Source organism: Colossoma macropomum, unplaced genomic scaffold, assembly GCF_904425465.1.
Source record: "Colossoma macropomum unplaced genomic scaffold, Colossoma_macropomum, whole genome shotgun sequence".
Taxonomy (NCBI): Eukaryota; Metazoa; Chordata; class Actinopteri; order Characiformes; family Serrasalmidae; genus Colossoma; species Colossoma macropomum.
Genome location: NW_023494790.1, coordinates 31,433,775 through 31,456,087, shown reverse-complemented (window position 1 = coordinate 31,456,087; position 22,313 = coordinate 31,433,775). Strand labels below are relative to the sequence as shown.

Here is a 22,313-nt window from a genome sequence, read left to right as displayed (position 1 = left end):
GCAACTGTCTTTCGGCACAACTTACACTTTACATGAATTTGTTCAACACCTAACTTTTCAAATCCAAACCAGTTCCGCACCACTGAACGGATGTTTCCACCTTTCCTTGGTACGAGTTTACTCCTCTGCGAAGCACCGCCGGCCTCCATCTTGGAGCGTTTGTGTGTTTTTTTTTGTTTTTTTTTTCCTTCTCGTTTTTTGTTTTTTTTCTACTGCGCGCGGCTGAGGTCAGCGCACAGACCTGTGAGAGGTGGAGGTTTTTTTTTTAATGTAAGATGCGTTTTTCGTACGTCTTGAAAATTTGAATAGTTTTTGTTGGTATTTTAATTAAAGTACAAGCAGTATAAACTTGTACAATCTCGATTGTCACATTTCAAACATCGTGTGTAAACATTAATTCAAATTAACTGAATTAATCGTGAAAATCATAAAGCACTAGTGACAAGTCTGGACTTCAGGGGTTTCAGGAGTAGGCCTACACAGGTTTTCAGCCTCAGTGCAGCTGTTTTATTATCGTTGACATTTGTTAAAATGCATTACAGTGCTCCTTTTCTCAAAAGAGTGTGAGAATAACTCGGAAAAGAAATATAAAACTGACTGAAAATCTGCTAAGCCTGCTTGTGTGGTTCTAGTATTATTTTAATATAGGTTATTTGCCCTCAATACCAGCGTGCTTGGTTGGGAGGCAGTGCCACTCGTGCTTAGAGTGTCAGATACGTGGCATTCCTACAGTTTAGCCCGTGTTGCGTCGAATGATAACATAGATTTCAAAATATTGCTCTCTTCCTCTCCACAAGTTTCCAGCAGCGTAGACGTGGAGTTTTTGAAATGCAAACAGAAAAATATGCCAGCATCAGTGTAAGGAATTGATAACTTCGGAGGCATATGATTGTGCTGCCTCGGACAATTTGTAACCGGTTCTCAACTGGAACTAGTTCTTGAGTCCCATCATTAATTCTTTATCAACTGTCATTCTTTTCAAAAACCCATTATATCCCAAATAGTTACAAATGAATATACAGCGTTGTGGATTGATACTCTTTAACTATGTAAGTATATATACATATAGGCCACATTTTATGTTTTAAATTTTGCAATATGTTGTTAAACTCAGCAAATAATTGATCATTGTGCATTAAAATGTGCAGAAGTGTGTTCTCTGTAGAGGACATGTGCTTATATTTGTTTAGAAAATGTAACAAAACTCACAAAGCGTAATTTGACCAGGTTTGAATCATCACAGAGAGTTTAATGAGATTATGTGACATTGTTTTTAGTCTTAAGATCTTAGAAGAGCGATGTTTTAGTGTGAATAAATGTAATGATGCGTTATGATGGTGGTGATATGAGGAATCTTTAGGGCTGGTGCAAGCAGCATTTTATAGGCTTTGTAAACTTGCTTTTGTTTCCGTGCAAGTACTTGAATACTCATTCTCACACTACCCTTGAAAACAGTAACATTAACATTACGTAAATCTTGTTTAGAATTGGCAACTCCACAAATTATTTTCTTGTTTTATACTTAAATCATATAGATTTACAGCAGTTCATATCTCATTGAAATTAGCTAAACAGGTTACCTAGCCTGCCGTCTCTGTTTATCCTTGTCTTGTAAACAAGTGACTGAGAATGCTCTCAGCTTCTTCAGCTGAACGTCACTCAACAGTCAAAACTATAGCCAAACTAATGAACTACATGTTCATTAGTTTGGCTATAGTTTTGACTGTTGAGTGACGTTCAGCTGAAGAAGCTGAGAGTGTTCTCTTGACTATTACCCTTTGTTTTAAAGTTGTTTACTATTAAATATCTTTCACTAGTTTGTAAACAAGCATCTAGCTATGAGCCTTTGCTGCCAAAGGTTTTATTTTATTTTTTTTTTAATTACTTAATCCAAAACACACCCTGCACTAAAAAGCTTTTGATTGACAGGAGTGCCTTGTTGACAGTGAAATGCAACTGTGAACAGGGTTGAAAGTACGTCTGTCTATTATCGTTGCAATTACATTTTTAATATGTTATTGTCTTACCATCATCAAACCAGTGAAATTAAATGTCAAAAGCGCTTTGCTTTGCCATATTCATTTTTTCCAGCAATTATATACAGAAATGCGAATATATGTTTTGCAACTGAATTTGAGTTATGTCTTTGATATTGTACAGTCATGTGGAAAATAAACTATTAAGTACACAATTAGCATTGTCAAATTTGCATTGAATTTAGTGATATTTAGATGCTGGCATGAAAAGTAAACATTTTATTTTTTAAAAACAGTGCAGTATATTTTTCCCTAACAAATTTCAGTAATCATCATTGGCTCAGCAATTTTTTTTATCTTGGCATCCTTTGAAAATCCCTGGGAGTGTTGTGAACTAGTGTTCAGTGTAGTTCTGAATTTAATTTCAGTGTCTCTTAGCAACAGTAAATGTGAAGGACAAATAACAGCCTTACATTTATGCATGGTCAGTTTAATAACAGAGTATTATACCCTTGAAGCGTAAACAGTGCAGAGCCAAGATGATTCAGCTTGCAGACAGGAGATGTGTTGAAGTGCTGAAACTCTGGAAATGCATAAATTTCATTTTGAAATGGGATAAGAGGATGTGGTTGTTAACTACTAAGTCTGATGAGTACTTGTGATTGATTGCACCTTTTTTTCCACCCTGGGTTCAGATCAGGTCACTTTGCTTCCTCATGTTGATGAAAGCTTTAACCATTTCCAGTTATTGATTAGATGTGTAACCACTGGTTCCACAGTGATTTAGCTTTGTACATGCCTGTAGTCATTGAGAAAAATGCTAGCATTCCAGTTTACCAGGCTTCAGGTTCGAAGATGTTAATCTCCATTTCATTTTCCTGTGGAAAGCATGGAGGACATGGAACTTTGTGGTAATGACCAATCTGTTCAGTTAAACATCAACCATAAAGCTGATGCCAAATGCCAAGTTATGTTTCAAAGATAACAAACATAGACACACCTATCATAGGGATGCGGATCTGGAACTGTGAGTAACACGAGTTTCTAATTTTGTATGAGGTCATGCATTCTGCACTCAAAAACTACACTTCAAGTGAACAAAAGTGGGAGGGGAAGTGTTTTTTCATTGAAATAATACACTTCATTTGAATTAATGGCTGTGTGGTTGGAGTGGAGTGTGTCAACATGGACTATTCTAGCATTTTGCAGTTCTTTGATGAATGAGGAGTTTGTGTGAAGACCAGAACATTTAATGTCCAGTTCCAAAACCAGCATGTCGTAAACTTGAAGCAATGATAAGTTGCAAGGCTCAAAATCCATTCATTCATCTCATGCGGCTTGTACAGTGGCTATGTTTGACAGTTGAGGTTTTTCTCCATGATATAAACACCAAACCCTCAGTAACATTCTCTTAGTGGAAATTGTACTGATTTCTGTATAATGCTTGAATGCTTTTACTGTTGCTATCGCTATTTCTTTGTATAACATCAGTATAATATGGGATGCATAAAATTGACAAAATAATAACTTAGTGTTACACCAATACTGGCTCTTAAACGCAGTGTCAGTATTGGTGATGGGGATATCGATACCTATGACCGACGGTATCATGCTAGGGGTGCAACGATTATTCGACTTAGTTGACTAAAATCGACGACCAAATTAGTTGGCAACTAATTTAATAGTCGTTTAGTTGGTGATAGATAAAAGGCTAAAGATAATTATCATGATATAACCTTTCCTTGATAGAGTGATAAATGTTCGATAAATGTTCAATGTAATACACCATTCTCACACTTCCATGTTTTAGCGAAAGCCCTGTTGGCATTTTCTACTGCAAGGAAAGCGACACTACTCTGCTGTCGCCAGGAGAGGGCGCACTTCCAAGTTTTTCGACATGATTAGAGAGAGGAGGTGACGAGTAAAATTAGTTGCCAAATATACTTTAGCAACGTCTGAAACGTGGAGTTATACATTCCCTGTTTGAATGAAGCGACCGGCAATCTGTTCTTCTGTGACCAAGTGTGAGTGAGGAGCTAAGTGGCATAACTATACTGTCCTACAGTGAACTTGCCTCTTTTCTAACATCCTAACAAGCTTTAGCAGTGTTAAATCACGTCTGTTCCTCTTAACTAAAGCGCTGTTACAGCGCTCGAACAATCATATTTTAGTATGAGTGCATTCCCAAGCAAAGAAAGTGAAAGAAAGAAGTGGGTTCATGCAAGTAACAGTCCTGATTTCAACAAAAGTAAACTGAGGAAGCTGTGAGGCATTGGAAAGCGAGAGAACACTATCTTCCCAGGCTAGCTGTTTTTAGCAGCTGGCTAACTTGAAGCAGCGCTCCGTTACTCGCACAACACGAATTGATGATACTGTAGATCAAACAAGACACAAAAGCACCGCTTTCAGTTTAAACGTACCTAAAAGCAGGACTCCGTTTGTCTGGTGTTAGATATATTGCGGTTCACCCCTCAAACTACTACAATGGAATAGAGAAATCCAGTCGTCTGCTAGCTGGTGTCTGAATACTATGATATGCTCTGACATGGATGTGGTAGGATTGATAGCAGTAACACGGTGTGATCCATCACTGACGTACCGAGCCAGCTAATGTTTGCTGTTCGTACTAAGTTGACATTGTTGAGAAACAAAACAGTTTAGCACTGTTGTTTAGCATTTGTAACGGGATAGCTTAGCACTTGTCACCAGACTAAAAATAAACTGTTTTCTTTCTTAAATTATGACTATTACAAAAACTGCGGCCATGCTTTTCCAGCTGATAAAAACAGCTCACCAGACACTTTCTCCCACTCTCCCATGACAGATTTGCGAAATGTTCCACTGTTTGGCGAGCGTTTGTCGTGTTCTGGCCAAAAAGGATAGTTTAAAACAGCCATTAACCACCCAGGAGCAAAAATCAGCCTTCAAACTTGAAAGAAATAATGATTTGCCATTTATTGCAGTATGTATCGATAGCGAACGATATGAATTTTGTTTATCGTGATAACATTTTTGGCCATATCGCTCAGCTCTAGTTGGTGATGTCATTGCGCGTCTTTCTTGCGCTCACTAGGAATGTTTTGACACTTCATCTCGGTAAGATACGCCGTGCCCCAAACTGCATACTAGCACACTAAATAATGTGTTAAAAAAATAGCTCATATACCATTAGAAGTGCACTCATTAGTGTACTGTGTGAAGTACAGAAGTGTGTGGTCGCGGTGATAGTTGTGCTAGCAAGCTAGTTAGCTAATGTTAGTGTTTAAAGCCATCTTACTTTATGTTATGAGCTGTAACATTTTCTTCTCTGGAATTGTTAACGGAGCTGGAACAGAGAAGCAAGTAACAATTATTCACAGCGACCCTGTTCACTTTCCAAATAACGTTTACAGCTTTAAACACTGCATCGTTGTCTTAATGTCGAGGCCACTGATGCATTTAAATTCGGCGAACGTTTGGCTCCACTTGCGAACAGTCTCACGCGGTAGTTCTCAGCAGACATACAAGCCAGCTGGATGAAGTGTCGAAATGAAATGTTTACACAAAATCGTTCGTTTAACTGTTCATAGCGAACAAGTTTGCCACAAATGTTCGCCACTTTCCCATCCGCTCCATCAGAGTGCATCTTCTCTGCTGCGGGGAATCTCTGCTCTTAGGGTCTCTCTCAGGAGCACACAGAGACGCACACAGAGACGCTGACTTTCCTCCGTTTCACTAAAGATCTGTGATTTGTAGAATTAATTTGCAACAGAGTGTAGACAGACAGCAGAATGCACAAACCACAGTTTCTATTTAGAATTTAAATTTAGATTGTTGTCTGATTTAGTTTTTTGTTTTTCTTTTTTGTTTTTTTTTTTGCTGCTACTTTGCACATCCTTGGCTTTAAATTTTGACAGGAAAAAGATATTGGAGTTTTATTTATCTTTTGTATTAGCAGGAAAGTTCACTAAAACAGTGAATTTTTGAATAAGTTATTCATCTTTGTTGTCTTCACTGTTACTTAGCAAATGCATAAAACTAAAAAAGCTACATTTAAAAGCTGATAGCTACATAAGTATTATTTGGAAATGTAGTGATTCATAATCCGGATAATCGATTATTCGTTTCAGTAATTGATAGATTATTCAACTATCAAATTAGTCGTTTGTTGCAGCCCTAATACATGCACACCAGTAGACAGAACTTAACACATCAGCAGTGTGGGATTACAAGAAGTAAAAATGCACAAGGCAGAATCTGTAACTGCAGTATTTTGTGGGAAAAACATGCTAACAAGAGCCCCTTACCTCAGTGGCTGAGCCAGGCTTCTTTCAGTAATCACTCGTCTGCCGCTGTGTGCATTGTGACGCATTTCCCTTCAGAAATAGTGCAGCTCTCTTGTTTCTTGTAGTATTGTTTGCATTCGCTTCTCGTGAGCCCCACATCAAAATAAGTAAGATAACAACTGAAGACTTGTTCTAAGTGCTAGTGTGTTTCTTGTTGCACAGCACTTTCAAAGCCACTATCTCTACCACTACCTCCCAAAGTTCCATCAGCAGATTTATTATGTAACATGACTCCTTTGCCATCGTCATTAGATATAGCTACGCTAGCTAGAAGCCATTGCTAACAAACTGTTATCCAGCTAACTTAAAGTAGCTTTCTGCATCACATTTAGCTAACGCTACAGGCCATGCACCGTCAACAATGTAATTTCTCCTACTTCAGCTTAGCATGAACAGCTAATGTTAGCTGGCACATTATGCCAGAGATACAGCATGGCTCTCCCACACCACAAACACCTGTAAAACAGAAATCAAAATGTCACAGCATAACAACAATGTTAAGATACAAGTCATGATGTGAGAAGCGAAATGTGGATGTTTTCTGAAGTACTGCTTTAATAATTGTAATGTGACTAAAACAGTAATGCTGTGTGGCTAACACAGCTAGATCGCTAACACAGCTAGCCAGCTAGCTAACGTTTGCTACTCTTATGAAGCTGATTTTCCTAGAACTGCTAATGGTATTATGCCATTAGCTACAAGATAGCTCAAACGATGTCTGTCAAATAGACGCTACATAATAAAGTTTTTCTTCCCTTGTATAATGTTACAGAAATTGCTGACATGCTGTAAATGTGTCACAGAGAGCTAATGAAAGCTCCCTTGTTTGAAAATACAGTTACAGTTAGCAGTGGCTTCTATTTCTTCTAGCATAGCTAGCTAAATAGAAACGAAGTCTGCCAAAATTCACACTACATATTAGGGGTGGGAATCTTTAGGCACCTCACAATTCGATTCGATTACAATTCAGAGGGCTGCCATGAAATTATAAAACGATTATCGATGCATCTTGATGCATCTTTTTTTTTCTATACAGCGTTTCTACTTTGTCACTGTCTGAGGACTTGGTACTTTTAAAGCAAAGTATTTGTAATGATCCATAATGAATTTACTTCACAATATCTTTTATTAATAAATCAAATGAAAGCGATGTGGCAAATGAACTGGAAGGCTCTCATTCACTGCTCTGATTTGGAGCACATGAGACGCTGCTGCCATTCATCTGCGATAAAATGCGCAGTTGCGGTGAAATAAGATCCAGTGTCAGTGGGTGTCCACGCAGCACGTAACAGCCGTCCTGCCCGTTTTCTTTAGTGATTTTATATCTTTGGTTTTGGTCTCGTTGTAGAGACGGGAGTTGGGGGGCGGGGTATCGCTGTGTCAATAAAATATCTTCGAGACAGGACAAGCGCAATATAGCGCGAAAGCCCTGTTTCGGCATGCAGACTGCAGGTCGCTTAGAAACGATGCGTTATTTGCATTTATAAGCACTGCAGTTGGTTTCCTGGTACATTAAATCTGCAACGAGAGACTGTGAAACACTAAACAGTTGCGAAGATGAAGTCGCTTCTCTTTCGAATTTCCCTGTTCCACCTTAAATGGTGGCGCATTTACATTCGGTCAGAATTTAAGGTGGAACAGGAAAATTCGAACAAGAAACTGGAGAATAAGAAGCGACTTCAGGCTCGTAAAACAGTTGAACGCTGAGAGACATTTTACGATAAGCCGATCTACTTTTGAGGAAAAGTTGCTGGAGATGTGAGGAAAGTGGCTATAGCTAAAGCTTAAAGCAGAGCAAAGTAAGTCTGCGCTCTCATTTATATTTTTTAGTCTACACTAGGACATTAGCACATACTGAGACATATTGGACATAAAATGTTGTGACTCCCAAGGTGGTTTGATTTTTGTTGTAAGGACAAAATGGCTCTTCTTAACATTTGGGTTGTGACTTCTGATCTAACCTGGCTTTTAATGCAGAGGGTGCCGGTCGGATTTCTCGATCATCCAGTGGTGTTTTTGTTATGTGCCGCCACAGACTGTCTGGGCGCTGCACTTCCACACTTCCAAGTTCCGCCTTTTGCGTTCCATCAACATAACGTTATCAATTAAATATTTAGAAAATCGATTTTTGACATTTGTGAATCGATTCGTCCACAAAAGAATCGATTTTTTTCCCACACCCCTACTACATATACAAGTTATGCTTTAATTTTATAATGCAGGTATTTCAAAAACTGGGGTCATGTTGTACAAATACACAGACTGCTTGATGTGCGCATCTGCAGCATCAGAGTATTTTAGCTCAATTTAAAGTTAAATCAGTGCTTCCGTTCACGTCTTATGCTGACTTGTTGTGACAGTGCACAGAAACTAAAATCTGGACGTTGCAGCTCAGTGCGCTGTGGTAGACTACATTAACATTTTGATATCACTTCTGCAGTAATTATATGGAGCTCAAGCGAGTGTTACACTTGGAAAAACCAGAAACACAAGAGCAGCACTGAGAAGAATGCGGAAGCGTTAGTGCAAGGAGGTCGTTAGTCCAGGTTGTGATTGCGTGAGTGGAAGAAACCGCCAGACTCTCGGCATAATGATGCCCTTCAGCCTTGATTTTGCATCATTAGCGTAGCAGCCCGGGCCTGTGTGTTCACTAGTGTCGCCTGCGGTGCACCTCTGTCGGTCAGCTGTATCCCTCAGTAGCAGGGTAGCTGCTTCCACCAAGCCAAAAAACACTGAAATTTGCTGCTTCTGACACAACGGTGATATTTACTGACATCCAGCAGAGTCTGAGATGTTGCGCGAGTGAACGAGATGCACGTATAAAGACCGTTTTTGCTGATTGTGTGTGTGTGTGTGTGTGTGTGTGTTGTATATATATATATTATATATATATATATATTATATATATATATATATATATATATATATAATATAACCCCAATTCCAAAAAAGTTGATACGGTGTGTAAAATGTACATGAATGTAAATAAAAACAGAATGCAATGATTTGCAAATCTCATAGACCCATATTTTATTCACAATAGGACATAGAACACATATCAGACATTGAAAGTGAGACATTTTCCATTTCATGAAAAACATTAACTCATTTAGAACTTGATGGCAGCAACACATCTCAAAAAGTTGTGACAGGGTAAAAGGCTGTAAAAGGAAGTGGTATTAACAAAAAAAAACAGCTGGAGGAGCAATTTGCAACTAACTCACATATGTATGTGTGTGTATGGGTGTGGGTGGGTGAAATTTACAAATGTAGCTGTATAAATATCAGGACTTATATCAGGCTAGTTAGGTCAGATAGAGTTAGCATCGGTATTGGCATATATTAAATATTTTAAGGATCAGGTATTGGTATTGGAAGAGAAAAAGTGGTACTGTGCATCTCTGTGACTTCTGTTATTCATGTATGTTGTTAATTATTTACCATTGCTGGATCATGTATAAGCTTTGATTCAAGGTTGTTCAAGATGCTCACAGCGCATAATAATAAAGCAAAAAAAGTGATATTATTTAAGGAGTCATTTGCATTTTGTATTTTTTTTGGTAATATCACTATTGCAAAAGACAGTATTGTGATGACAAACAATACATTGTACAGCCTTAAGTGTAAGGTTTTTTTAACTTCCATGATGATATCGTATTTATTTTACTTCTCTCTGATCTCTTTGTTTATCAGAGAAAACAGAAAGGAGTTTGCCACAACCTCTCCATCTCCTACGGATCTCCAGGGAGTCCCCCGACTCCTCCCTGAGGAGACATGGAGGCCCAGGGGGAAGCTGGGATCGGGGGACTGTTGGCCCCAAGCCCTCAGAGTGAGGCGGTGACCCACGAGATGGAGGAACTGTCCCTGCAGCCCAGCCAGAACCTGCCCCCGCTGAATGAGCGCAAGAATGGTGAATCCACTGTTATTATTATAATTACAATTGCTTAATATATCAACTGTTATTCAAATAATTGACTGCAGCTTCATTAGTAAGGTCCAGGTGACAAGTAATATATTTTTTTTGTCTTCTATGATAGCCAAAATTATCGCCCGTTACTAAAAAATGTCCTCACTATCACCATCTTATCGACATAATGAACACACATTGGTTTCCTATTATTGAACAGAACCTTTCTCTTGCAATGAGCTTGCTCAGACAATATAGTGTGTTTGTAATTCACGTCATCCACTGAATTATTTTGACCTATTACAGCTAACGAGGCTTTGTTGGGTTGTTACAGCTGTTTTTTTGTTTGTTTGTTTGTTTTATTGACAGTAGTACTAATTAGGGTTAATTTACTTATTCAATGCAGTGTAACAGTGATAAGGTATACCAAAGTATTTAAAAGTGATGACAGTATTTCCAAATCATGTGCCAAAAAGAAGGGAAAAATCAGAGCCAGGAACCACAAACCATGACAGATATCCTCTAAATTAGTGTTATTTTAACATCAGTTAGCTGGAACCAGCCTGTGCTGTGGTGTGAGGCACCTTTGGCCTGCTAAATAAGCTATAGCTAACTTACAGGTTTGATTTTGACTGGTGCTCTGAACCAAGTGTTTATTGAAGTGTTGATTATTGTTCTAGCCAATCTAATACTAACAAACTCACCTCTCCTAGATAGCAGCACTGTTTAACATTTTAGCAATTGTTAGATGGCTTGAACAATAAGTACACTGTGTTCACTTATTTGGTAACCATGTAAGCAAACTAAACTTTCTGATTATTTTAGATTTTGAAATAACACGACAAGATGGTGCAAAAGCGACATAAATACATTTACGTTACAATACGATAATACCATATACCCTGATAATATCTTGAGATAAAGGTATAAAACAAGTGGATACCACCCAACCCTAATGTTAAATCTAGCTTTTTCTAGACCACGGTGATATGTGGGTAATATGTGGTGGAACAAATTCTTTAGCTTAGAAAATGTAGACATGAAAATAAGAGATAGATAAACAGAGCAATGTATATTGTTCTCAAAAAATAAACTCAATTTTACAGTGATTTTCACTATAGTTGATATAATTCAAATCAGTTGATTAGTTGGATTAACATCTAGCCAGGCTTTCTTTTTGTTGTTGATTTACTTATTTAATGAATTATTCTGTAATACAGGAACTGTGTAAACTAAAACACAGGTAATATTTGCCATCAACAACAGATTTGACGTTTCCTGAATACTATTTGGCACCTTGTCATCTTTTGGCATCTTTTGACCCTTAGCCCAAAGCAACCACAGGAGAATCCCTCACCATCCCTTAAAATATGAGGATTCCACAGTGCTCACATTACTTTGGTATATATTTTGAGCCTGGAATCTTGATTGGCATGTGAAAAGTTGCAGAACTTTGCAGAACCACATGCAGAAGCTCCCAGTTCTTTGTGGAAGGTTGTTCTTAGGTCAATGTGTGAATGGTCGTGAGGTCTGCTGGGGCCACTCTGTCATTGAGAGGAAGTGTTTGCCAGTCACTCATTTGGTATCTCCTATAGCCACAGGGGCTGTTTTACAGTGTTACAGGCTCAGTTACCTTTTACCCCTGTAAGTCAGTGTCTTAGGGCTTTAGGTTTGTATTAAAATTTATTCAGTACAAGCTAGGGCTGCACAAGTTTGTTAATCATCGTGATATTGTCGTTTGCTGTACTTATATTGCTCCAGGGAGTCCGTTGTCTCTGTTCAATCACTTCTACTGTGTACTGTGGGCAGCTTGACCAGTCACACTTTTGGATGATTATTTTGATCAAAATAATGCAAGTAATCTTTAACAGGGTTATGTTATTGATTCACAATGTGTTTTAAATACCTTGCAAGGCATATCACAATCACAGTATGTAGCAATCTAATCATAATAGTATTTGTATCATGCAGATCTAGTAAAAGCTCTGCAAATGACATTCAGGAAAAAAGTTAAAAAGTTGAAGACGCAATGCGGGGAGGGGTTACGTGTAGCTCCCGCCTCTCTGCACCTCCTAACAGTGTAAGAGTGGAAAAGGTAGGTTGTCTGCTCTGCAGTAAGAGAGAAGAAGAAAGCAGTGGATTCTGGAAAGGCCATTTGCAGTGTAAAGATGTGAGGAACTTGACTTGTCTTGGAACTCACTGGGGCCTATCGAAGAGCGCTCAGAAATCAGCAGCACTGCTGAGATCAGCATGGCCTGTCTGGAAGTGGAGCACCATGCGGTCTGTTGGAACACCTCCAGTTTAGGTGCTGCCCTTTATACCTTATGAGTTGGATATAATCAAAATCGTTTTAGTGAAAAGTCATAACTATTAATTTCCTGTTTTTTCAGTTGTCTTTTTGCTTTATTCATGTTGTCCTGAAACTGAGCCGGTAAAAGGTAAACTGTTCTGTGTTAAGTTAGGCCTTGACAATATTCATTTGTTTATTTTTAAATATCCCAATATACATTATTTTAAAAAATCGTCGGAATGGTCCAGAATTTAGTTTAGAAAGTTTCATCCTGTGTGCGTCCCCCACCCAAATGTCACAGGATCCTCCTAATTATGAGGTCATTGTGTACTCAAAATAGTAATATTGTTACAGGCTGACATCGTTGTGCATTCAATTTTTACCATAAGACTGGTGATCGTATAAATACTCCATTAAAACTCATTAAGATTCATCAAGTGTGGTAGTTAAGAGGCTTTGGCAGTCGTAGCTGTTTGGGTAGATGGTATAGTATATAGATAATATGTAATATATAGTGTCACAGTATAATATTAGAATATAGAATTTTATATGTATGTCTAGTACTTCAGCAGTACAACAGTAACACCACCAGCTGCTCAAATTGTAGATTACTACTGCCAAAGCCACTTAACTACCATATTTGACAAAGCTTGCTTGTTTGTGGGAGGTATTTTTGGTGAGGTTGACAGTCTTATGATGTCAGATTAATACACAGCAGTGTAGCATTAATGCACAGCATGTAGCATTGTTTGCAATTCGACTCTTTAACAAACTTGATTGTCAAGAGGATCCAGTGACATTTTGAGTAAAAATTAATAAAGTATATCGTCTTGAGTACATTTTTGTTTACAACATGAAGTGCCAGTTTTCAAAAACACATTTTTTTTTATTTTTAATATTGCATTAAATTTGACTTGCACACAAATTCTTTCATACCATGCACATGCAATTAAGTGTCTATAATACCAGTCACAGTCTCTTATAGTCACTATGCAAAAATAATATTTCTGGTCAGGACTCTTGCCATCATGGTGGTAACATCACCACCCAAGCATACAAGCAACATTAGGAAGATAGTTAGAATGCTACAGTATAATATTAGAGATTATTATGCACTTTTGCTGTGTTTACAGACAGATTCTGCTTCTGGTAGAGTTGAGTTATTGCGACAACTGTGGGTATTTTTTTCCAGAACAGACAAAACAGGAAAAGTCTGTGATTGTTGTAGATAGTGAGACATCACGCTTTGATCAGTGGTGCTCATACGCCTTGTGTGTGAACTCTTTAGAGCAGACAAGACCACCTTGTAGACCTTAAAAGCTGGGTTCCTCATGTCTTCTCTGAGCAGGCAACTGAGTCACTGGGGCAGCTGCGTGGGAAACTGAGTCTGTAGCTGAAGTCAACCCTTGCCTACTAGTGAGAGCTACTGTAGAGATGTTTATTATTGTCTGCCCTGGGTTTCAGATCACCAAGAGACAGTGACTGCTGTTCTCTGTGTATGTGTGTAACCACCCATTTTGCAATAATTTTGCCTAATTCTGAGGTGCCTGAGACATATGTGATACTGTTAGCTGTGTTTTTTTCCAGTGAGATCAGCGAGTAATACTCTGTTCCTAAGTTAGTATTCACCGTGCATTAACACAGTGATGAAGTGCCAAGTCATATTTTACACACATTTAGTCATTGCTATAAACAGGTCAGCAATGTGAGAAATTTCTTGCCTTAGCCTACAGGAAAATCCACATGATTATTACGGTAGATATTAATCCTTATGTTTATTTTGTATTTTATTTTATATTTGTAATGTTAATGATCTTTCCATTAATCCAGTCTTTAAATATCTCATCAGTTTTAGTCACCTCAACTGGCCAAGGAGCCATCAAATATTTTAGTCAGTCATCTCAAGACTTAATCAAATGTTTTAGGGTGTGCTCACGCTAAGCAGTCTGTATTGGACCCAAGCATGTTTGACCATCAAAGTATTCTTTATTTGACTAGTGTGATTGCTCCATACCATTGAGCTTCCGTGCCCAGGCCCACTTAAAGGTTTGTGCACGGTTCAATTGGAGTCAGGCATAGTACACATCTAGTGTGATTACTAACTAAACCCGAGCACAGAACTCAAACATGACGTCAATGATGCGATTGTCACACTTTATTTGAGAATATTTGGTTTAATAAAGGGTCAGGTTCTTACCTTCTTCAACAATGTGAATTGTAGTTGGCGAGTAAAGCTGCTAATTCCTCTCTCAATGTCAGTTGCCTTTGAAAAAATCTTCTGTACTTGAAGCATGATTAATAGAAAATTGTTGCATTGCATAATCGATAAATCTTCAAAGCATGTTGGAGGACTGTGTGTATATCAGCGAGTCAAAAATGACTCCAAATAAGCCACAATGTACAATCATGAACTACATTGTGCTGTGCAAGAGTGCTTTTCTTCAACACAGAAAGTTGCATCTTGATGACGGCTTGGGCCCAGAATGTTAAGTGCAGTGTGAGTGCTGGCAAGCGGGGAAATGGGGAGGGGGACAGTCATGCTCAGGCATAGTGTGAGTACACCCTTAGTCAGTCTTACTGATGTAATCAAATTTTTGAAGCAGTGTTACTGGTTTAATCAAGTATTTTAGTTTGTTTTTCTTAGCGATGACACTGAAACGCTAGCAGATATCCATCCAGTATTTGGTACTGTATCTGTTCGAATTAGAGGAGAAAAAGTGCTGTCATACCATCTTTAGTCTCACTGTTTTATTCAGTCTAATTGGTTTACTCAAATGTTTTAGACAGGCTTTCTGGTTTACTTAATGTTTTTTCATAGATGAATTGCAGACAGTGAAAGTTGCTGATTACAACTACATAAATAAAGTTGTTCCAGTTAGGTTGTTGACCCAATACTCAAAATGATCATAGTTGTCATTAAATCTCACAACCAGACAACTGCTTTTTATAACTGGTGGTTTTAATCAGTCAAGAATTAAACCGGGCATGTGGTGACTGAAGAATATTTTCCAGAGTTTTTCCCAGAAAACAGCATCAAAAAGGTTCTCCTAAATCACTTGTTTTGGTTACGGGACAAATGTGCTCGTTATTGAATGGTGGACTTATGTAATGCTTGTATTAGGAAGACAAGTGTGTGGGATTTCTTTGTTAGGTTGAATTTCCCTCCATGTTTGTATATGTGTGTGTGTGAATGCAAGAGTGAGTCCAGGTGGAACAATTGATATCCTGTCTCATCGTGTGAGTGTATGGGGCTATGTTAGTAGCTGGCTGTGGAGATTGACCTCCTGTTTTTCTTTCTAACAGTCCTTCAGTTGCGGCTGCAGCAGAGGCGCACACGCGAGCAGCTTGTTGACCAGGGCATCATGCCACGTGAGTACAGCCATTGAACTAGTACTGGATGCTACTAAAATTCATTACACTTTTATAAAATTAATGTTCCTAAATGGTTCTATGGTTCTAGGAATAACCTTTAGTTGGTACAGAATCTTTACATTACATGGAATTTCTTTTAAAAGTTTCTTCACACTCACATCTTATTTACAGAATCTTTTATTGAAGCTGTCCAAAGTTTCTAAAGGGAACCAAATTGGTTCTTCTGCATAATCGCTCAAAAAATGTTTTATTTTTAAGAGTATTGCAGTCAGGGGTGGTAAGAGTGCTGAAGATTCCTACTTACATAAAGCACTGCTACTGTAATGATAATTTACTATAATATTTTTTTTTTAATTTTTTTTTTTTAATTTTACCCGATTTTCTCCCCAATTTAGTCGTCTCCAATTCCACCCGCTAGTTAGGACTCCCCCAATCATACGATGCTATCAACGCTAGGAGGGTGAAGGCTAACACAGGCTTCCTCCGAGACCTGTGAAGCCAACCACCGCTTCTTTTCGAACTGCCGCTCACGCAACGTCACTGGACAGCCGAACGTGCTCGGAGGAAAGCGCCAACCGCCAGATCTGTTACGTCAGCTAACAGACGCCTGCGCTGACTAGCATCGCGCTGAGTGATGGGGGGAGAAGGAGGGGCCATCCCACCCACCCAGAGAGAGCGAGGCCAATTGTGCTCTCTCGGACTCCCGGCTACGGATGGCTGTAGCATCACCAGGGATCGAACTCGAGATCTCCTGATGATAGGGCCAACGCTTAGACGGTTGCGCCACTCGGGAGCCTACTATAATATTTTAACTAGAGTACAAGTTAAAATAATAATAAAAGAAATTGCTCAAGTAAGAGTAAATAAGCAGTTCATTGGAAATCTTCTTGAGTAATTGAGTTACTTCTTTGTATATCCACAATCTAAAAATATTTCTGAGTTGACTTGGCTATAGCACTGGAAATAATCTGTACAAAGAAAACTAAAGCAAACATATTACACAAAGGAAAAAAAATTGTGTACTGAGACTAGAGCTGGGCGATATGGCCAAAAATGTTATCACGATAAACAAAATTCATATCGTTCGATATCGATACATACCGCGATAAATGTCAAATCATTATTTCTTTCAAGTTTGAAGGCTGATTTTTGGTCCTGGGGGGTTAATTGCTGTTTTAAACTATCCTTTATGGTCGGAACACGACAAACACTCGCCAAACAGTGGAACATTTCGCAAATCTGTCATGGGAGAGTGGGAGAAAGTGTCTGGTGAGCTGTTTTTACCAGTTGGAAAAGCATGGCTGTTTTGTAATAGTCGTAATTTAAGAAAAAAAACAGATTATTTTTAGCTGGTGACGAGCGCTTGGCTACCCCACTACAAATGACATCACAGTATTCAGACACCAGCTAGCGACGACTGGATTTCTCTATACTATCGTAGTAGTTTAAGTGGTGAACCGCAAAATATAACACCAGACAAACAGAGTCCTGCTTTTAGGTACGTTTAAACTGAAAGCGGTGCTTTTGTGTCTTGTTTTATCTACAGTATCATCAGTTCTCCATGTTGTGTGAGTGACAGAGCGCTGCTTCAAGTTAGCCAGCTGCTAAAAACAGCTAGCCTGGAAAGCTAGCCCTCTCCCGCTCTCCAGTGCCTCACAGCTTCCTCAGTTTACTTTTGTTTAAATCTGGGCTGTAACGAACATGAACCCACTTCTTTCTTCCACTTTCTTTGCTTGGGAATGCACTCATACTAAAATATGACTGTCCGAGCGCTGTAACAGCGCGTTACTTGTGAGGATTGTGATTTAACGCTGCTAAAGCTGGTTAGGATGTTAGGAAAGAGGTGAGTTCGCTGTAGGACAGTACAGTTACACCACTGACCTCGTCACTCACACTCGGTCACAGGAGAACAGATCGCCGGTCGCTCCACTCAAACAGGAAATATATAACTCCATGTTTCAGCCGTTGCTAAAGACTCATCTTACTCGTCACCCCCTCCCTCTCTAATCATGTAGAAAAACTCGGAAGTGCGCCCTCTCCTGGCGACAGCTGAGTAGTGTCGCTTTCCTTGCAGTAGAAAATGCCACCAAGGCTTTCGCTAGAACGTGGAGGTGTGACAATGGTGTATTATATCGAACATGTTGTATCGCTCTATCGAGGAAAAGTTACATCACAATAATTTCTATTTAAAGATTTCGAATCTTCATCGTTTTATCGCCCAGCCCTAACTGAGACTGATCACAATATGCTCTGCTAGTGCACATTTGCACATCTGAACTGTGTAGTGTGTAAGGAACAAAGTTTACATAAAGCTACATGCATTTCATGATTAAATGATTACATAAGGCATTCTAATTTAACAGTTTCCAACAAGGTAGTTTAAAATCCCTGGAAAGCTGTGCATAGTTTGTTACGGTTAAATTTAATCCTTTATTTATTTATTTATTATTAATTTTTTTGGGTTTGGAAACCCAGATTACTTGATTAAGAGTTAAGAATAACATTTGATACACAAAATTTAATAGGACTATTAGTAAAAATAACATTCTTAATTACACAATTAACAATGTCATTTTTAGTGACAGTCCTAGTGCCCATTAGCTCCTTGAACATTAGCTTGCATTAATAGATGTCAACCTCTAGAGACAGTAAACATTACATACACTGCCTTCAAACTGTATAAATTCACTGATATCTGTATAGTAAATTTCTACCATTAAAATTATTAGTAACAACAGGAATTTATCCAGGGTTGATTTTCTTTATTGATATATTCCTCTGTTAATTATTCTAATTACTAATTGCATACTCGTACACATCAGAAATGTGGTTTTATTTGGCAGTTAAAGTTAAATGCTACATAACCTCTCTCATAGTTAAATACACAAACTGCAAGGCAGAGAGACAAATAAGAGAGAGCTGGAGGGACAGAGAGAGAGGCTGCATGCTATAATGAACTGATAAAAGTCTCTGATGCTCTGATTGTCCGACAAGGTTGAGGAGTAAATTTATTTTTGCAAATGCATTTTTAGATAAGTGACAGTCCATTTGTGGCACCTTACGGTCTGAATGGATTTGTAGCTCTCAAGAAGACAAAACTGAGAAAATGGAATAGACAAAAAGAAGAAAATTTGCAAATCAGACAAAGAAGCTGCTGGTGCTTTCATTACAATCGTCTGGTCACTCCAGAGCCCAGACCTCATAATCATTCAGTGTGCTTGAGCATGCTTGTGTTGTGAGAAGCTGAAAATACAACTAACCCTAAGACCAACCATATGAGTTATGGAAAAATATTCTTGCAGATTCCTTTAAAAAAAAAAAACTGTGGTAATGCATATGCTATTTTATCTGAAATCCATCTTTTTACAAGTATATGTCATCATTCAGTCCTATCATACTACATATTAAGCTGAGTTTGGCATGCAGTCTTTTATAAAGCTCTGAGCAGCTCATTTTATTGTTACTTATAACCACTCTCATGACCACCCTGGAAAGGCCGAAATGTGGAGCACTTAGAGCCACAGAATACACACTCTTTTCTGTTCTGTGGCCTAGTTAAACTGAAGATTAATGTGCAGCTTTTTGATTGATGAGATTCTATCACTCACTTTAGCTTGAAAGTTCACAGCAGATTAAGAGATAGAGGCCTAGTCGTGAATGGCTTGTTATGTACAGAAGTGCATTAGCCCCACTGGATCTACCCCATCTGTGCTGTGTGTGTAGTCATACCACTGTGAGAGATAAAAGAGTGTAGTATGTGTTTGAAGTGTGTGAGACAGAGGCTCTGTGAGAGTGTGTGTGTGCATGTGTGAGTGTATATGTGTTACACTGTGTTTGTTGTGTGCAGCCCTCAAGAGCCCTGCGACATTTCATGAGCAGATCCGGAGCCTGGAGAGAGCCAGGGTAAGAGCAAGGAACCTTTTTCCTCCCCTAAAACCACTTAAATCAGGGTTTCAGCATGATGCGATTCATATAAAGGGCTCACATCTTTTAAGTAACCTGGGCCCCAATAAAAATATTATATATATATGTTTTCAATTTAGAAAATACTCATTCCTTTTTTTAGTACTAAACCATACATTTTCTACTATTTGCAATATACTGGATATTCCTTTGTTTTTAAATGTGCTATGGTGTGATGATGTAAAAGAGTTAAAGGAATGGTTTGGCAAACAAATTTACACAATTTTCCACTTACTGTAGATATAGTCTATCAGCCAAGAACTGCTTGGAGTTCAAATGTTGTCTCTTTAGTTTAGAACGGTGAGCCACAAGGCTTATCTTGTCTTATCTTAACATTGCTACATACACGAAAAGTAAGTAGTCATCTAAATAGCCCATGTTGTTTCCATAAAAATACATCACTGGAACTTCTTTCAGCCCACTCAAACAACATCCAGGTCTTCATTAAGGTCACACAGACGTGCCGATTTGTTTGTTCATTGTGTCTTAAATTACATTGACTAGTTTGTGTGACCTTAATGAACCTATAAACAGTTTGAGCAAGTTAAGAGAATTTTTGATGATGTATTTTTATGGAAACTGTTTGGGCTGTCTCACGCCTGCCTCAAACTATTCTGAGTTGTTCTCTGTGTGATTCTATTATGTAAAAAAATACAAAAACTTAAAAGAACAAAATTCAGACTTTAAGATGGCTGCAGTTTTTTTAAGCCCTGTGACATACTTTTGTCCATTTTTACAGATAACAGCATGTTATGCCTTGTCAGAAATTGCAAAAGCAAGTCTGTCTGAGATCACAAAATAACTGTGATTAGGGGCAAGCGTGTGATGATTTAAGAATGTAGTCCCATTACTTGTAGACTTTTTGCTGTCTGCTGTATATCTGTTGTTCACTATTGAAACATCACCACTGTTTTCAGAAATAAGGGTCCTTATATACTGTGCTATGTTTTAAGAGGATAATTCATTTACTAATATGTTACTTTAATACCTCCTGACTTTTTCATAGACTGAGAATTTCCTAAAGCACAAGATCCGGAGTCGCCCCGAAAGGGCTGAGCTTGTGCGCATGCACATCTTACAAGGTAGGCCCTCCTTCGTCTACATGAGTTAACATTTATACTCATTTTCAAACAATCTCTGTCTTTACAACATATGATCTGAGCTGAATGACTTTGATGACTACTGTACTGTTAACCAGTTTGGTTAGTTGTTTTGTTGTTTTAGTATTTTAGTAACAGTAACAACAGTATGTTTCTTATAGTTGTTTACAATGTTTACAAACTGATGTTCTGGTGATTGCTGAGGACAGCAAATAAGGCTTCATAACTGTGTTGATGGCTGTTGGTGATGGTGTTTTGGCAGAGACGGCGGCGGAGCCCTCGCTGCAGGCTACACAGCTGAAACTGAAGAGAGCTCGACTAGCTGATGACCTCAATGAGAAAATTGCCCAGCGGCCTGGTCCAATGGAACTGGTGGAGAAAAACATCCTGCCTGTGGACTCCAGCGTCAAAGAGGCCATCATTGGTAACTTGAGTTGTTTGTGCTTGGGATGAGCATTTTAACCATGTAAAAAAAAAATTGAAAACATAATATTTGAAAATAATAATAATCTTTATTTGTATAACACTTTTCATGCTGGTTGCAGCTCAAAGTGCTTTACAGACAGGAAATTATGAATACTTATGATTGCTATGATTGTAAAATCACGTAAGAAAATGCATGGCACTCTGCTCCTTATGTTCATAATATGCAGTTCCCTGCGGAGTGTTCTTTCAGAAATAGATTGTGAAGGACCTGACTTCTAGAGGCAATTCTTGTCTGGAAGCGAAGCGATTTTTATTCACAAGCTGTGAAACACATGGGCAGTCCCTGTCCATCAGTTTCGTCTTTCAGTCACAATTCTGAGGAGAATTTCCTGTAGACTGGGATTTTTGCCACTGCTGGTAGACCCGTATGACTGTACGCTTCGATCCACCCTGGAAATTCAGCTGCTTCCTTCACATTATGGCCTTTGCCATGCTGAAATGCAATCACTCCTTTTTGCCAATCATTAACATCTGCTTTGCGACCCATTTTCCACACATCAGATGAGACATTCACTGCACTGCCACCTATCTATAAATCCCTGTACCATCTATGAATCCTGTCGCACACCCCGCAGGTATTTTTAGCCTGATGATCCTCGTGCAACACCGTCTGCAGGAGCCTGAATTTACTACCACCTTAAACACGCAAGGTGACTAATTTTTTGTCCGAGAGAACAGTATACTATAGTTAAAACATCACTTTGAACATAATGAAAAAACATCTTAAGGAGAGAAGTAGAAACAGGGTTAATATCGCATGTGGATGAACTTAATTTTTTTAATAACAGTTGTAATCTCTGATAAACACCACTTTGAGAATCACTTTAATAACAACCCACATCGCATGTGGAAAGGTATTAAGGTACTGACTGACTACAGCACCACCACAATACT

General features: G+C 38.5%; 1 protein-coding gene across 3 annotated transcripts in view; it reads left to right on the top strand.

Moving 5' to 3' along the window:
* Positions 1-22,313, top strand: part of mrtfba (myocardin related transcription factor Ba) — a 49,707-nt gene that overhangs the window by 10,478 nt on the left and 16,916 nt on the right. For all 3 annotated transcript variants that reach the window (XM_036573087.1, XM_036573089.1, XM_036573086.1), the window contains exons 2-6: positions 9,995-10,211; positions 15,802-15,867; positions 19,718-19,773; positions 20,840-20,915; positions 21,196-21,357. In XM_036573087.1, the coding sequence (XP_036428980.1) occupies positions 10,076-10,211; positions 15,802-15,867; positions 19,718-19,773; positions 20,840-20,915; positions 21,196-21,357 (496 nt within the window). In that variant the 5' untranslated portion in view covers positions 9,995-10,075. The remainder of the gene's footprint in view (positions 1-9,994; positions 10,212-15,801; positions 15,868-19,717; positions 19,774-20,839; positions 20,916-21,195; positions 21,358-22,313) is intronic.